General features: G+C 43.4%; 1 protein-coding gene across 7 annotated transcripts in view; it reads right to left on the bottom strand.

Annotated features, from left to right (window-relative positions):
* The window catches only part of LOC147028483 (syntaxin-1A), a 150,200-nt gene extending 132,045 nt beyond the window's left edge, over positions 1 to 18,155 (bottom strand). For 2 of the 7 annotated variants that reach the window (XM_085878908.1, XM_085878907.1), the window contains exon 1: positions 17,656 to 18,155. In XM_085878908.1, the coding sequence (XP_085735034.1) occupies positions 17,656 to 17,685 (30 nt within the window). In that variant the 5' untranslated portion in view covers positions 17,686 to 18,155. The remainder of the gene's footprint in view (positions 1 to 17,655) is intronic. The other 5 variants (XM_085878913.1, XM_085878912.1, XM_085878910.1 and 2 more) reach the window with 4 other exon arrangements.
* Between the last annotated feature and the right edge of the window lie 865 nt (positions 18,156 to 19,020).

Raw genomic sequence — 19,020 nt, 5'->3', positions numbered from 1 at the left:
ATGACACAGCACGAATAAAACGACTCGTTCAGGATGACGGAGCACAAACGACTCGCTCAGAATGACGGAACATGAAAGACTCGCTCAGAATCACAAAGCACGAATGACTCGCTCAGGATCCACTAATTAGAAGGGTTGTCAATCTTCTCTCATGTAGTGGTTGGGATCATGTTCATGTAGTTGGGAAAACTTCTCATGCAGTTGGGATCATGTTCATCATGAATGACTCGCTCAAGATGATGGAGCACGAACCACTCGCTCAGAATGACGGAGCACGAACCACTCGCTCAGGATGACAGAGCACAAACAACCCGCTCAGGATGACGGAGCACAAAGTATGTACAATTAGAATGTGAGTACGTGAATAAAGAATGTACAATCAGAAAGTGAGTATGTGTATAAAGTATGTACAATTAGAATGTGCATCTGTGTATAAAGTACATATGTACAATTAGAATGTGGGTACATGCATAAAGAGTACATCCAGTGTTCCGGCTTTGATATCCTTCAGCACGTGAAATTACCATGCTTCCCCATTGTCTCGGGTTGCTCACATGCATTTATATTTTCATTTAAGGACGCTTTTCGACAGTTCTGTGATTTTTCCCGGTGTATTGGCTTCGATGTTTGTTGGCACGCAAAATTTCAGCTTTTTACGTCACCCAGAAGGTTGCAAATATTCATATCAGTCATATATATATATATATATATATATATATATATATATATATATATATATATATATATATATATATATATATATATATATATATATATATATATATATATATATATATATATATATATATATATCTATATATATATATATATATATATAGATATTGGGTCGCCGAAATAGGTGACCCTTATTGTCAGTAATTCTGTCTGTTTCGATGTTTATTTGGATGTTTGTTTGTTTGTCATTAGCATAATTGGTAGTAAACGTGGGCGGATTTTGACCAAACTCGGGTGGAAGGTACATCTTATGACCTAGTGCTTTGGAAATTGTGATGGTTGCTAGCGACGCTTTGGTTCCTGAGCAACAACCGAAAAACCTTCAAATCGGTACCGTTCATGCGAAATCAATTCCGAAAGCCATTATCCCACGTAGGGTTATGAAATTTGGCACGAATGATCTACAGGTGATGCTCTATCAAATATATTCTGGCTTTTGTGATATATGGAATACTTTACCCGCAGCGCCCCTTACAATTAGGGTATGCGTGAAAATTGAAGGTCCCCTAGCGACCAGGTGAGTGCATCGATACGAATGAAACTTTGCAGGTTCATGGTACTCAATGAGTACTACAACTTTGCCTCAGGACATATTGACCGATTTCGCTTAGGTCAGGGGTCAAAGGTCAATTAATGCAAAAATCGATAATATGCAAGAGCTGGAGGTGCCTTCGCGCCAAATGCTACTTTTACTACATAACCTCCTAGGGTTATGGTCGGATGGTCATGAAAATTCACACTAATCGTCTGGAATACATTGTGCACAAACGAAAGAGCCGGATTTTCGATTTAGATCTTTGTTCACCCACAGCAACCCCTCGAACTTTGGGGATTTCCGATTTCAAACCGCATTTTCGGTACTTTTCATTGAAATGGATACCGAGTAGTTATCAGTAGATGGAACTGGATGAGATTTGATATGCATAATCTTAAGGTGATTCCCTATCCGCTATATCTTATAGTTTCCATGCTCGGCGACCCATCGCCGCCTGCCGGTATATATATATATATATATATATATATATATATATATATATATATATATATATATATATATATATATATATATATATATATATATATATATATATATATATATATATATATACAGTAGAAACATATATATATATATATATACATATATATAGTAGAAACATATATATATATATATATATATATATATATATATATATATATATATATATATATATATATATACAGTATATATATATATATATATATATATATATATGTACATATATACATATATATATATATATATATATATATATATATACATATATGTCCATATATACATATATACATACACAAACACACACACACACAAGTATGGATCAACTCACAACGGTCACCTCACCACACGTCGCTCCAGAGGGACAAACACCGCCACGTTATAAAAACACCTCACCACCACGTTATCAAAAAACACCTCACCCCCACTTTTTTAAAAACACCTCACCGTCACATTATTAAAAACACCTCACCGCAACATTATTAAAAACACCTCACCACCACATTATTAAAAACACGTCACCGCCACATTATTAAAAACACCTCACCACCACGTTATTAAAAGCACCTCACCGCCACATTATTAAAAACAACTCTGCCACATTATTAAAAACACCTCACTGCCACGTTATTAAAAACATCTCACCCCAACATTATTAAAAACACCTCACCTCCATGTTATTAAAAACAACTCACTTCCACGTTATTAAAAACAACTCACAGCCACATTATTAAAAACTCCTCACCACCCCATTATTAAAAACACCTCACCGCAATGTTATTAAAAACATTTCACTGCCATATTATTAAAACAACTCACCACCACATTATTATAAACACCTCAATTCCGCATTATTAAAAACCACATCACCCCACATTATGAAAAACACCTCACCGCAACGTTATTGAAAACACCTCACCTCCACGTTATTGAAAACACCTCACTGCCACATTATAAAAAACACCTCACCTCCACATTTTTAAAAACACATCACCGCAACATTATTAAAAACAACTCACCACTACATTATTAAAAACACCTCACTGCCACGTTATTAAAAACACCTCTGCCATGTTATTGAAAACACCTCACTGCTACATTATTAAAAACACCTCAACGGCACATTATTAAAAACACCTCACTGACACGTTTTTACAAAGACATCACCTCCACATTAGTAAAAACACATCACCGCCACGTTATTAAAAACAACTCATCACTACATTATTAAAAACACCTCACCGCCACGTTATTAAAAACACCTCTGCCACGTTATTGAAAACACCTCACCGCTACATTATTAAAAACACCTCAACGCCACATTATTAAAAACACCTCACTGACACGTTTTTACAAAGGCATCACCACCACATTATTAAAAACACCTCACCACAACGTTATTAAAAACACCTCACTGCCACATTATTAAAAACAACTCTGCCACATTATTAAAAACACCTCACTGCCACGTTATTAAAAACATCTCACCCCAACATTATTAAAAACACCTCACCTCAACGTTATTAAAAACAACTCACAGCCACATTATTAAAAACTCCTCACTGCCACTTTATTAAAAACATCTCACCCCAACATTCTCACTTCTTATTAGGAGGTTGGTGGCAGGATTTGCACTCCGGCCACCGTAAAACCCTTCATTCCGCAAAACGCAAAAACGCAAAAACATCTGAAAACCCACTCCGTGGGAGTACCTCCTGTGCAGCTTCCCTTCGCAGGGCAGCTCACCGGATGACGGGATTGGGGCAAAGCCTTCGGGACCCCCAATCTTTGATAGGAGGGAAACCACGGGGTAACATCCCTGGGTCAGATTGCGGGAGAGTGTGTCGGAGTGGTGCTGAGGTGTCGTCCACCAGACGGCGGTCTCCTTGGGTTAACCTGAGGCGGTCCCTTCGGGTGGGTGCCTGGAATGTCCTATCCCTAAGAGAGGATGATCACCTGTCTCTGTTATCATCTGAGCTCAAGCGTTTGGACATCGGGATTGCAGCTCTCTCTGAGGTTCGGAGACCGGATTGCGGCGAGATAATGGTGGGTGGTTACACCTACTATTGGTCTGGTCGCTCTGATGGTTACCATACCCAAGGAGTTGCTGTAGCTGTGTCCAATAAGCTGACCCCAATGATAATTGAGGTAACACCGGTCAACGAGCGTATTATGAGATTAAGGATTCGTCACTCCTTAGGTGTCATTTCCCTGGTCTCTGTTTATGCTCCGACTGAGGCGAGTGATCTCACCGTGAAGGATGCATTCTACGCCACACTCGAGTCTGTGGTTGATCAGTGCCCCAGACGAGATACACTTCTAGTCTTGGGGGATTTCAATGCATCGACTGGAACTGATAGGGATGGTTATGAGGTGTGTGTTGGTCCCCATGGGTCAGGAACTATGAACCAGAATGGCACTAAGTTCCTTGACTTTGCAAGAAGTCATGGACTTAGGGTGGCTGGTTCATGGTTTCAGCGCCCACAAGCTCATCGCTGGACTTGGTATTCCAACGCTGGCGGTGTGGCAAAGGAGATTGGCCATGTCCTCATTGACGGTCGTTGGAGGATGATCCAGAACTGCAGGGTCTACCGGAGTGCTCAGTTCCTCAATACTGACCACAGGCTTGTTGTAGCAACTCTAAAGCTGCACCTTAAATCCTGGAGAATGGTACCATCCCAGCCGAGGCTGGATGTTGCCAAGCTCAGGGATGAGAGAGTAGCTGAGGAGTTTGCGAACAGGCTGAGTGGACACTTGGGGGTCTGGGTGCTTTGGGGGGTCCTGAAGAGTTGTGGAGCACCTTCAAGACCACCGTCCTTGATGTTGCCGGTGGATGCCTTGGAGCTCACCGCAGGGCAAAGAAGAATTTTGTCTCTCAAGGGACACTGGATACCATTGACCAGAGTCGCAGGGCCAGGCTGAATGGCAGAGCTGACCTGTTCAGGGAGCTGAGGCGTAAAACTGTACGTGCACTGAGGGTGGACAAGGAGGCCTATGTGCGAGGAATCTGTGAGGGGGTAGAGCATCACCTGTGGACAGGTGATTCTCGTCCCGCTTACAGGGGAATTCGCGCATTACGTTCATCCAAGCCCATCCCTCGGAGCACTACAGTTCGAGCAGAGAGTGGTCGGCTCTTGACAGAGGAGCCTGAAGTGAAGGCCCGCTGGGCCGGTTACTTTGAGTGGTTGTACCAGGCTGATCCCCCAACTGTCGAGTTGGACGTCAAGGGTGTTACAATCCCTGTTGCTGACCCACGAATCAACTGTGGTCCACCTACGCTTGTGGAAACACGGGCTGCGGTGAACCAGTTGAAACGGGGCAAAGCTCCAGGGATCTGTGGCATCCATGCCGAACTTCTCAAGGCTGGTGGTAATGCTGCACTCATGTCGTTGCATGCAGTTTTGTGCTCTGCCTGGAACACAGGCATCATCCCAACTGACTGGAAGAGGGGCCTTGTTGTCCCTCTCTGGAAAGGGAAGGGTGATCGCCAAGACTGCAACAACTACCGAGGGGTGACGCTGCTCTCAGTGCCGGGCAAGGTCTTTGCTCGGATAATTCTCGATAGGGTTCGCCACCATCTGCTTGAGCACCAGCATCCAGAGCAGTCAGGCTTTACACCAAAGAGGTCAACGATTGACCGTATCCTTGCACTTCGTGTCCTCACCGAACACAGACGAGAGTTTCGGCAGGGGCTGCTTGCAGCCTATGTTGATCTCTGTAAAGCGTTCGATTCAGTGAATCGGGATGTCCTCTGGAGGATTCTTGGTCTTCGTGGGATGCCACCAAAACTGATCGATCTGATGTCTGAACTCTACTCTGGTACTGAGAGTGCTGTGAAGTGTGGTGGTACCATCTCTGACTTATTTCCAGTTGTTACTGGAGTTCGTCAGGGATGTGTACTTGCCCCCACACTTTTCAGCACTTGTATGGACTGGATTCTAGGGAGGATGTCGGAGAGATCAAGTTGCGGTGCGTCATTTGGGAATGTCAAGATCTCGGACCTTGACTTTTCAGATGATGCAGTCATCTTTGCGGAGACTTTAGACATCCTCTTGGGGGCCCTCGAGGTGCTGAATGAGGAGTCGGAGCCGTTGGGATTACGGGTATCTTGGGTAAAAACTAAGATCCAGGCTTTCGGTGACATCTTGGATGCTGCTGTCCTGTCTGTGTCTGTTTGTGGTGAGGATGTTGAGGTCGTGGAGAGATTCACTTACCTTGGCAGTGATATTCATGTCTCTGCTGGCTGCGAGTCAGAGGTCAATAGACGTCTGGGTCGGGCCTGGGGAGTCATGGATTCACTGGATCATGGGGTGTGGCGCTGCCGGTACCTGTGCTGGAGGACGAAAGTCCGAGTCTTCAGGTACTTGGTACTTCCAGTCTTGCTCTATGGGTGCGAGACTTGGACTCTGACCAAGGATCTGAGACGGAGACTTAATTCCTTTGGTACCAGGTGTCTTCGGAGAATCCTTGGCTATCGCTGGTCGGATTTTGTGTCCAACGAGCGGTTGCTGAGAGAGACTCGGATGAGATTTGTTACCTGCATAGTCCATGAGCGTCAGTTGCGGCTGTATGGACATGTGGCTCGTTTTCCTGACTCTGATCCTGCTCACCAGATTCTCTCAGCGAGGGAGTCTCATGAGTGGAGGAGGCCAGTGGGTCGACCACGTGCCTCATGGTTGCAACAGGTTGACCATCATCTCAAGGAGATGGGGATGGGCCTGGCATCTGCCTGGGGGATGGCCAGACGGAGGCCCCTGGAGTACCGGCGGAAAGTGGACGTAGCGACGTGCTGTTCTGGCACATGCTCCCATACCTGACCTGACCTGACCCAACATTATTAAAAACACCTCACCTCCACGTTATTAAAAACATCTCACAGCCACATTATTAAAAACACGTCACTGCCACTTTATTAAAAACATCTCACCCCAACATTATTAAAAACACCTCACCTCCACGTTATTAAAAACATCTCACAGCCGCATTATTAAAAACACCTCACTGCCACGTTATTAAAAACATCTCACCCCAACATTATTAAAAACACCTCACCTCAACATTATTAAAAACAACTCAGCCACATTATTAAAAACGCCTCACTGCCACTTTATTAAAAACATCTCACCCCAACATTATTAAAAATACCTCACCTCCACGTTATTAAAAACATCTCACAGCCACATTATTAAAAACATCTCACAGCCACATTATTAAAAACACCTCACTGCCACGTTATTAAAAACATCTCACCCCAACATTATTAAAAACACCTCACCTCCACGTTATTAAAAACATCTCACAGCCACATTATTAAAAACACCTCACTGCCACGTTATTAAAAACATCTCACCCCAACATTATTAAAAACACCTCACTGCCACTTTATTAAAAACATCTCACCCCAACATTATTAAAAACACCTCACCTCCACGTTATTAAAAACATCTCACAGCCACATTATTAAAAACACCTCACTGCCACGTTATTAAAAACATCTCACCTCAACATTATTAAAAACACCTCACCTCCACGTTATTAAAAACAACTCACAGCCACATTATTAAAAACGCCTCACAGCCACATTATTAAAAACACCTCACCGCAATGTTATTAAAAACACTTCACTGCCATATTATTAAAACAACTCACCACCACATTATTATAAACACCTCAATTCCACATTATTAAAAACCACATCACCCCCACATTATTAAAAACACCTCACCGCCACGTTATTGAAAACACCTCACCTCCACGTTATTGAAAACACCTCACCGCAACATTATTAAAAACAACTCACCACCACATTATTAAAAACACCTCACCGCCACGTTATTAAAAACAACTCACAGCCACATTATTAAAAACACCTCACCGCAATGTTATTAAAAACACTTCACTGCCATATTATTAAAACAACTCACCACCACATTATTATAAACACCTCAATTCCACATTATTAAAAACCACATCACCCCCACATTATTAAAAACACCTCACCGCCACGTTATTGAAAACACCTCACCTCCACGTTATTGAAAACACCTCACCGCAACATTATTAAAAACAACTCACCACCACATTATTAAAAACACCTCACCGCCACGTTATTAAAAACACCTCTGCCACGTTATTGAAAACACCTCACCGCTACATTATTAAAAACACCTCTGCCACGTTATTGAAAACACCTCACCGCTACATTATTAAAAACACCTCAACGCCACATTATTAAAAACACCTCACTGACACGTTTTTACAAACGCATCACCGCCACATTATTAAAAACACCTCACCACAACGTTATTAAAAACACCTCACCGTCACGTTATTAAAAAGTACCTCAACGCAACGTTATTAAAAACACGTCACTTCCACATAATTAAAAACATCTCACCGCCATGTTATGAAAAACACCTCACCCCCACGTTATTAAAAGCACCTCACCGCCATGTTATGAAAAACAACTCACTGCCACGTTATGAAAAAACACCTCACCCCCACTTTTTTAAAAACACCTCACCGTCACATTCTTAAAAACACCTCACCGCAACGTTATTAAAAACACGTCACTGCCACATAATGACCTCAGCTCACCGCCATGTTATGAAAAACACCTCACCCCACGTTATTAAAAGCACCTCACCACCACATTATTAAAAATACCTCACCGCCACATTATTAAAAACACCTCACTGGCACATAATTAAAAACACCTCAGCGCCACGTTATGAAAAACACCTCACCTCCATGGTATTAAAAACAACTCACCACCACGTTATTAAAAACACCTCACTGCCACGTTATTAAAAACACCTCACCGCCACGTTATTAAAAACACCTCACCGCCACGTTATTAAAAACACCTCACCTCCACGTTATTAAAAGCAACTCACTGCTACGTTGTTAAAAACACCTCACCTCCACGTTATTAAAAACAACTCACTGCCATGTTATTAAAAACACCTCACCCCCTCATTTTAAAAAAACCTCACCACCATGTTTAAACAATAAATGGTTTAACTCTGTCGTTACATAACAGAGGTATAAGCAAAGTAAAGAAAATGAAACAGAAGACCAAGAGGGAACCCAAAGAAGTAAAGAGCAAAGATGGAGTCATCAGGAGGAACCTGGAGAGGATTTGGGTTTCAGCCGCTACTCCACAACCCTCAAACCCATCCAGGCGCAGCCAAATGAGCCTTACCTAATTTTGTTAATGCAAGTGCATTTCATCTGAATCCATCCATTCTGGTACCCAGACTACCCTGGGAAGTGACCGCAGTTTCCCCAAGCTCAGTGGCGGTGTTTGTCTCATCTACCAGCTGTGTCATGTATGTTCGTGCATTCATTTTGAAAAAGCATGTTTTTATTTAACGAGGGATTACAGGAGAAAATATTTCCTATATTTCATGTACATGACAAAATAGGATTCCTAACAACGAGAAGATAAACAAAATCATGCTGAAAATACAATTTGTTCAAATTCTGGTTGAGACCATATTTAAATGGGAACCACTGAAGCTCAGTTCCATACAGTCACCTCTCCTCATATGCATAAATCAGGAAGAACAGTTTCCATTGAATGATTTAAAGCCAGACCCAACCTGATGAATTAAGATGATGACTGGTGGACAAGTTCACGCCAATCAACAACATACAAGTGAGAGGATGATTGATGCACCTTCACCCAACCTGGCTGTGTTACATTCACATTCACTTAACTTGCATTTTATTTTACATTTTAGGGAGTTAATGGGACAAGTTGAATCATTTGGTTGGTAGCATATTGGCTTCCGTGTTGCTCAGTCTGTATTAAATTCCCAACAGAATAGAGTCCAACTACAACTGCACTGTGGATGTTTGATGAGCAAAGCGTTGTATTATACAGCATGCCAATATTTGGAGGAGGTGTTAAGCCGAATATCTCATCTGCTAGCACTCACTCAAGTGTATTAACCATCTCATGATGCCTCTTAGAAAGTGTATTCCAATACCCTGGCCAAAGTTCTGCCTCAATTAATCTGCAACATAATCCCTCCGTTGTTATTATAGTGTGTTCCATCACGTTATATCAGTGAGTGATACTGAGAGTGTGGGTCTTCACATGATTTGAGTCACTTCGCATATTTCCAGTATGATAGATCAGCAACTCATGTTAGAGGAGAAACAATGCATAAAACTCTCCAATCACGATTTGCCAAATCCAGTGTGTCATCTGCAGTGTGAAAGCACCTGATATTCATGAATTGGACTGCACAGTCACCAGAGAGTACATATATGGAAGCCAAGAGGTCATCTTCAAATGACAACCAGTGGTCATACTTTATCCCATTTTCCCTCATCAATAGATGTAATGCGGCCAAGATAATTTTTTTCCTAAATTACACATTGGCTATTGGGAGAGTTGAGGTGGCACTGGCTTTTCATAAGTAGCATTTTAGTGCCCATCCGGAGTTGCCCTGAAAGCATTTAGAGTCAAACCACAATTTATGGAATAGCATCATTTATCGACCAGATAAGCTTGGGCAGGCAGAATTACCACACCCAGAATATCATTAGTGAGCCAGCTGGGTTCCTATTGACAATAAGATAATGACATGATAATTGTTTCCAGAAGCTGGGAATCCAAACCCTCTCTACTGCTGGATTTGAACCATCAACCCCTGGGACGTCAGTCTAATGTGCTAACCAATACCATGGAGGCCGTGCCCATGTCCAATTCATTATTAATCGGACAAGCAACTCCGTGATTCTTTCAAAAGATGACATGCTACATGCTCCATGATACATTGTACTTTCGGTAAGATTCATCTCCACCAGAGAGGAGAATCATATCCAGATGAGTCAGTGGTAAGCAAACTATTTACTGCCATTCCGTATATTCCACCCCCAAATGTAGTTACCTGTGTCACAAAGGAGAATGGTAAAATGAGTAACAGTGCTTTTAGAATTAAACCATATTTGTTATATAGTGTAGGCACCATGAAGAACACGTGAGAATTATATCACAGATTAAAATAGGTAGAACTGGCCATGCTTTATCAGCACTCCTATTTGTGATTGTCTGTGGTTTGCAGCCATGTGGTCATTGCTGTAAATAACTGTAACACTATGCTGTTCTCATGTGTGTAGTGTTTTTGAAGAAAATTTCATTCGTTTTTGAAAAATATACACATAATTGACATCGAGTCTCATAGGATGATTTGAACAGAGAGAAAGGAGCATTCACATCTGAAGATTGAAAATTGGCTGTTGCTGGATTTCTATATATTGTATCATTTCAGCAAGGAAGGTTAGCTTTCCCCTCTTCATCCACATCGGGTTTCATCCCAATATATGGCCATCCTCTTGATAAGAAACTAGGTACTGCTGAAGCAATCTTTATTTGGCAAGGAATACAATGGATGGTGTGCTAATACCTTCCCATGAGTAGTAGTCAGGATGAGATTTTGGAATTTGGCCAACACAACCTGTATATATATATATATATATATATATATATATATATATATATATATATATATATATATATATATATATATATATATATATATATATATATATATATATATATATATATATATATATATATATAACATCCACAAACAATGCGACAGCCCGATAATCTTGGTCTCCAATCAGTGCCCACATTTTACTAGACTTTGTAAAATCGGTGAAATTTGAATGTTAGAAACTTCAATGCATGTAACTGTGTACAGATCCCGGCAGGATTCAACGGCATCATTATAATCTACAACACCAAACAGCACGGTGGTCTGGGTTCTCGCGTTCAATACCATTGTATTCTTTGCACGTTCAAATGATACAGCAATCACGTACAAATTCTGTTCTACACTGGTATATCGATTCATTCCAAGTACGTTTGTCCTGTGTTGAATAAATATATTAAATATCCTCTCCAAGACTTACATTTAAAATATAATTCATAATGACGACACGCTGAATGAATGAACGTTTTGAAAGACCAAGTACATGTAAGAATCACATGACATTTGACAAAAACGGTGATAGATCATATTTCTGGATATATAATCTAAATACAGTAATCCCCCGTTTCTTGCGGGGGTGACGTTCCAAACCTCCCCGCGCGAAGTGAAAATCCGCGATGAATGGATGCCTCCCCAAAAAATCGATTCGTCTGGTCTGGTTGGTTTGGGAGTGATTGGGTTTGAGGTGCCTGAGATTGACTAGTCTGGTCGGTTTGGCAGTGATTGGGTTTGAGGTGCCGGAGATCGACTGGTCTGGTCTGGTCGGTTTGGCAGTGATTGGGTTTGAGGTGCCAGAGATCGACTAGTCTTGTCTGGTCGGTTTTGAGGTGCTGGGTATGAGCAGTGCTCGTCCAACGGCGGCAAACCTTTTTTCTTCCCGAAGCATATATCGAGCATCTCTAGCTTAACCTTCTCCTGGAGTGTCCCAGGACCTTCCTCTGACGCTTCGGTTCCTTGCCAGAAGCCTTAGAAGGTGCAGGGCATTTGGGCAGCATCGTGGGGCTTGGAGAAAAAAAACGTAGAAAATATTCGAAGTTCACAAGCGAAACTTTGGCTCGTGCGTTGTGTGACTGGTCGAGCACCACGCGTTATAATTTATTGCTTAAATAATATATATTTTATATATTATTACCGCGATGTACCGGGGGAATCCACAGAAAAAAATTAGTTACGTTCCAAGGGAAAACTCGCGATGAACCGGGGGCGCGATAGGTGAACCGTGATGAAGCGGGGGTTGACTGTATATAAAAGCCCTGTGTATTCATTTCTCTGTCACGCAGGAAGTGACCTCATATTCATGGAAATGACGTCACGTTCATCACTGAAAGGGAGCACACATCAGTGTTGGCGCCATTCATCATTTTGTTTCCACTCAGGAAAGGTGAATTGATGACGTCCAAAACTTTTACTACACGCATCTGAATTTGGGCCGATTGCATAACCATTCCAGTTTTTCTTCACAACAATAATGCTAGAGGTGAGACGTTTGTAATTTTTATTTGCAGTAAACATATATACGGATGAGTAATTTTACTCAGTCATTTGGAATTCCGTTATCAATTTGATGATAAATATATTTCAAAAGTAGTCATACTTTTCCTTTTGACACAAAAGTAAATCGACAAGCCTGTAAGTTATATTATTTACAACTCTGCTGTTATGGTGGTGATTGGATTGAGGAGGGAGGGGGGGTGGAAGTGGAGGGGGTGGGGAGCTCTTGGCCCCATCAATTTTGCCAGGCTTTACACTAGTACATCATAAATACCATGAACTCCATTGGTAGGTTAGATTTACTCCTGTATTGGGGATCTGTCAGAGATAATTTGTATGTAATATGTGCACTGAGTGTGCAGTGACTGTCTTTTATAGACTAGAATAGGATAACTGGGGAAAGTTCTTTCGTGTAAAACCTCTGTAAAGGTGAGGCCAGGTGAGGACTTGAACGCAAAAGGCACCAAGAAACCAGACTTGGTGGTGCAATGAGTAGAGCGTCCTCTCTGACTTGAGGAGGTCTTGATTCAAACCCCGGGCAAGTCATACCAAAGACTTTAGAAATGGTATTTGCTGCTTCCTTGCATGTCGTTCAGCATTTAAAAGGATAAGAGCATGGACAATCCCCATACATTGGCATCCATGGGGAGGAAGAAACTCTTCCTTAGGAAATTCTCAGCTGAGTGTGGTGAGGAAGGCGGTGGCATGTTGTGATGTCACTGGTACCCAGAGTATCCCACTCCGAGCTGCACTTCGCCATGTGTCACGCCAGCTTGCACACCCATTATCGACCTACAACAACACTTGCTGTTGCCTGCCTGAAGTCCTCGCCTGTGATCCCCCTTTGTCGCATGATTTGAATCTGGTATTTTGGCCCCATAACGGGGAATAGGTTTTCTTGTGCATAAGTTAATGTGCTTCCCTTCCATCCATATCTATGTCTGTCGACCGCTAGGTCTGTTCTGAAATTTATTGATCGTCCTGTCCTTCCTTATATTCCTTATTTCTTTTATAATAAACCATTTATTTACCAAGAAACTTTTTCCTGTCTTCCCACGCGTGACCAAATGCCAAATTTGGTTTATCCATTGGGCGATCCTTTGGTGATGGTAAATCGGTAACTTATACAGTAAAGAGTAAATACTAAAAGCAGCAATTTCAAACATCGTTTTGGTAATTTGTGGGGGCAAAGACTCTCTGCATGATGGTCGACCTGTCAATATCATAAATACCATGAACTCAATTACATTCAATTACATACCATGGAAGGATTTCAAGGATTGGAAAATACACCAGACAATAACGTGTGGATTGCATTAATATCTAAACTTTCGTGTGTTCTGAAGGTGGAACTTTGCACTGAGCCCTTTTGTATTTGGAACCCACTGTGTCCAATCTCTCTTCAAGGCAAAACCAATTTTTCAAAATTTAAAACCAATTCAAATTCTACAGGGAGTGTTCTGCCCAGACACAAACATACTGAAACACCTTAAAAAAATTATCAGACTAAATAATTGATTCAAAGGTAAATTGTATATTCAGCCATTTATTGCCGGACAAATGCTTTAACAGGTGTTAGTTACACACATGACATCACAGAGCTCTTTCAACCAATCGTGAATAAGATACAGCTGCCTCCATAGCAAAAGTTGGAAATACCCTAACTTGCATCCACTGCTTAATGGTTCTCTTTGGTTCTTGTACTCTCATGTTGCCGAGTATTCCCGCCCCCCTCCCCCCACCTGATCTCTCTCTCTCTCTCTCTCTCTCTCTCTCTCTCTCTCTCTCTCTCTCTCTCTCTCTCTCTCTCTCTCTCTCTCTCTCTCTCTCTCTCTCTCTCTCTCTCTCTCTCTCTCTCTCTCTCTCTCTCTCTCTCTCTCTCTCTCTCTCTCTCTCTCTCTCTCTCTCTCTCTCTCTCTCTCTCTCTCTCTCTCTCTCTCTCTCTCTCTCTCTCTCTCTCTCTCTCTCTCTCTCTCTCTCTCTCTCTCTCTCTCTGTCTCTCTCTCTGTCTCTCTCTCTGTCTCTCTCTCTGTCTCTGTCTCTGTCTCTGTCTCTGTCTCTGTCTCTCTCTCTCTCTCTCTCTCTCTCTCTCTCTCTCTCTCTCTCTCTCTCTCTCTCTCTCTCTCTCTCTCTCTCTCTCTCGTCTCGAATAAGACTGCAAAACCTATCAAATTTGATTGAATGAAGAAATTTTATACTTTAAGAAAATCACATTTTTACCTCTCAATCCTCATTGCCTTCTCATGTGCCTAACAACTGTAATGTAAAGTTTTGTTTGTTGGGGTAAATAATTGGTGCAAAGCAGCAAGCCGGATGAGGAAGTGTAATCATGCTGTTTACAAAGTTAACGCTTCAACACCTGCTGCTCATCCAACCCAATGAAGGGCGATGTTCGACTTGGCTCTGACAAAAATCTATAACTTAGAGTTTCCTCTCATGCCATCATAGACTGGGTTCAGGTCTGTGTATTGTTTGGCTCAGTAAAGCTGAAATTGAGAGTTCAATTACCCAAGAAAAACAATACAACTTTCAATCATGCTAGGTCAAAGCCTAATGCTTAATCTGTTGAGCCAGCATACTGAACCATAAAACCTAACTTGATGGGAGCTACACAGAGAGAAAAACACAGAATCTGATGGTGAACCACTCACTGAAACACCTGCGAAGTTGGGAAACCACACAACTAAGGGCCTACGCAGAATGCCAACCACGCATCCACTGGATGGCAATTAAACTGAGGCTTCCAGATGGGTTTAATATTCTGGAATAATGATGAATATATTGAAGTCATTCTGAACAATCAAATTGCTTGATGTTGTGGAAGTGGAGGCAGACACAGTGCAGCCACTGCCAAGTATTATTAGCAATCGGCATCACAAGCAGAAGTAGCACATATATAGCCACGCGCGGCCAGGGGATCGCCTTGACTTGGGTAGTAATCACTGCTACGTCACAGGCAATCTTGGAGCTCTGCTCACCCGGTGGCTCACCATGTAATTTGAATTAGTGAGGTGGAGGAGGAGGCCTAAACCGAGCTATTTCGCCTTATAAGTGTGGATCGTAGCTGAACAAGCTCGCATGAGCACTCTCCAATTGCACAGGATGGATTCTTGCTCACCCAGATCCATTAATCTTGTATCTCGTTGAATCAACTCTTCCTTTAATGGTCCCAACTCGACCCACCATCTTTGTGGGGCCGAGGGGGAAGTTTTGGCCAAAGTTCTTTCACAAACCAGAGGGTCAGGCCTGACGTTCGGTTGGAGCTTATTTGGGTAGGAATTTGCAATTTGTTCAGGGTGCCGGCGATAACTCACCCACTCTTCATGAAGGACACCAAGGGATCTTTGAAGCCCACCCGCAAGCAAATTTGATATGGGACACCTAGTTTGTCCATCCGAAGGACGGAGCACTTTGTGGCGCAACGACCTGCCTGGCGAGTTTCGGTTGGAATAACGTTATACCTGCGAAGCACCAGTTTATAATCGGGTCGGGAATCAAACCCAGACTCGACATCTCAGAGGTAAGTGTGCTACCTGTGCAACATCTTGTTGGATTTTGTCATGAATCAAGGGATTATGTGTTCATTCAACTTCGGTGAGGTTAGTTATCTGTACTCCAATGAAACTTGTTGAATGCTCCCACAACATAGCTGGGAACATTTCAAGTATTCCAAGAACAACATGTAATCGTTCCTCACCCCACCACTCCCATCAGTCAGGCCAAGCCTCTGACTTGTTCGTGAGTTTGAGCGGCTTTCCGGCTCAACGCGCCGCGTCGTCTCCACGACGGCACGATGCACGTAAAACCGGCACAATAAACAAACTCCATCATCCATTATTAAGTCACAGACGGACAATTTAATCAGTTCGGTCGAGCGAAGTCAGCAATCGTGTTTGACCCGAAAAAAAAAGTCCTGACTGCATCACCACCATTTGGTGCGCCAGTGGATGAGCTATTCAAAATTCATCAGCGTGCTGTACTTGTACCAGGTGGGAACTATGACATGTACAAGCGGTCTTCAAGTGAAGCTCTTTGTGCAATCCGTTCGTCCGGCTCTCATCAGCACCGTTAGAATCCTCGGCGGTGTATAAATGGCAGCGCTCAGGAAGAGCCACGTCCTGTCCGTTGGTATATTTTCTTTCTTCCCACTCTCGCGAACGTGCACTTCGCGTGAGCGTGTAATACGCATGGTTTATGAAACGCGCGCGGAGGATTACCAGGTTGTGGAGAAGACCATGAGATGAGATGAGATGGGAGCACCGAGCGCGAGCGAGCGTGCGGTGGGGGAGCGCGTGAAGGGCGCGGCCCCGGCGGCGCGCGACGTCCAGCGCATCCTAAAACGGGGCGCGCGGACCGTCGATCCACACCGCACCAACACGAGCACCACCACCACCACCACAACAACAACAACCGGCCCGCTCCATCGCTCTTCTTCTATCCTTTCAGACGCTCATCGACGCGTGTTATTAAAGGCCGTGTGACCCGCTGGGTCTCCTTTGGGTCTTCACACTGCGCGGGGAACTCGATGTGGACCCAACGGCTGCGAATTGGGCTTCGATGACTTTTAACGCGTCACCTCATGACAAAGGCAGTTTAACGAGCGGACGTTGCACCAAGCACGGAACGTTTGAACAAGCTCGGTCGTGTTAGTGATGCACGATTATTTACTTACGAAGGGTTATACCACAGAGCTGGCGGTGAATAACGTGCGAGTTACCACAACCACAGTCTGGGGTATGGAAACGTCGGGTGATACGAGGTATTATGAAAAATGCCCGCCGCGTGTTCCCGCGCTATTATCTCCTCACTGGAGCCCGCGCTCCAATCTCTGCAGCACCAGTACGAGCGAATCGGACGTACACCACACTCCGCACACCGCACACGTACCGCCTTCAATTCTTGCATTCGGTCCTTCATGATGCCGCTGTGCTCGTCTCTGTTCTCAAGCCGTTCTTTACTGTAATCCGCCGCTCCCTCGTCTCCTCTTCCTCTTCCTCTGCTCTTTCCTTTCCCACCTGAACCTCTTCTTCTTCTTCTCTTCTTCCTGCGCAGCGACGGATGCTGCGCTAACGGGAGGACGTTGGACGCGGAGGGGGTGCAGGGGGAGAGTGGGCAGACTGGAGGGGGGGGGCGGGATCGAGTGAGAAAGGGTGGACGACGGGATTGATTGAGAAAGGATATGGATTTAAGAGGTGGGAGAATTGAGAACGAAGAGGAGAAAAGGGGATAAAATAAATGGCAATGGAAAGATTGGTAAGACGATCGGATGGATGAAGTGAAGCGGAGAGACGATGTGTAAGATATTGAGGAGGAGCGGTGGCTCTACATGGATTAAAATATGGATGGACAAAAAAAGAATTGATCGGCTTTGTGGAGGGTGAAAATGAAGAATGGAGGAGAAAGGAGGTATAACGTGAAGGAGGTGAGGAGAAAGAAAATGATGGGTGGGTGGAGCAAGGGGAGGGGGGTGAGGATGGAAGGAGAGGGGAGATAATGGGATAATTAAGAGGGGAGGGATGAAAGAGAGTCAATAAATCATCATCAATCAGTCATCAGAGGCTGAAGATGAGCCAGGAGGTTTAGAGAGCGAGAGAGGGAGAGAGAGAGAGAGAGAGAGAGAGAGAGAGAGAGAGAGAGAGAGAGAGAGAGAGAGAGAGAGAGAGAGAGAGAGAGAGAGAGAGAGAGAGAGAGAGAGAGAGAGAGAGAGAGAGAGAGAGAGAGAGAGAGAGAGAGAGAGAGAGAGAGAGAGAGAGAGAGAGAGAGAGAGAGAGAGAGAGAGAGCATTTCCATGGATCAGTACCATAGACCACCACCCAAAAGGGTCTGTGCAATGCTCACGTGGATTTGTATAAGTTCATGTCAACAACAGTCCTTTACAGAGCTGTGCTTGTTTTTCCTCATGAGCAGAACGAAATTATTAATATAAACTCTCTCACCCCTTCCTTATTATCCCATCATCGACCAATTCCTTTCACCCTCCCTCTGCCCCCCCCCTTTCCCTCTCCAACCCATCCATTTTATGAATGTGTTCATACAACAATGAGAGAGAGAAAAAGAGAGAGAGAGAGAGAGAGAGAGAGAGAGAGAGAGAGAGAGAGAGAGAGAGAGAGAGAGAGAGAGAGAGAGAGAGAGAGAGAGAGAGAGAGAGAGAGAGAGAGAGAGAGAGAGAGAGAGAGAGAGAGAGAGAGAGAGAGAGAGAGAGAGAGAGAGAGAGAGAGAGAGAGAGAGAGAGAGAGAGAGTTACCATTTTTC

This window comes from Eptatretus burgeri, chromosome 4 (assembly GCF_056783735.1).
Source record: "Eptatretus burgeri isolate ZD-2024b chromosome 4, Ebu_testis_v1, whole genome shotgun sequence".
In the NCBI taxonomy this organism is placed as follows: domain Eukaryota; kingdom Metazoa; phylum Chordata; class Myxini; order Myxiniformes; family Myxinidae; genus Eptatretus; species Eptatretus burgeri.
The sequence above is the reverse complement of the archived record's forward strand: the minus strand, read 5'-3'. Positions and strand labels throughout refer to the sequence as shown.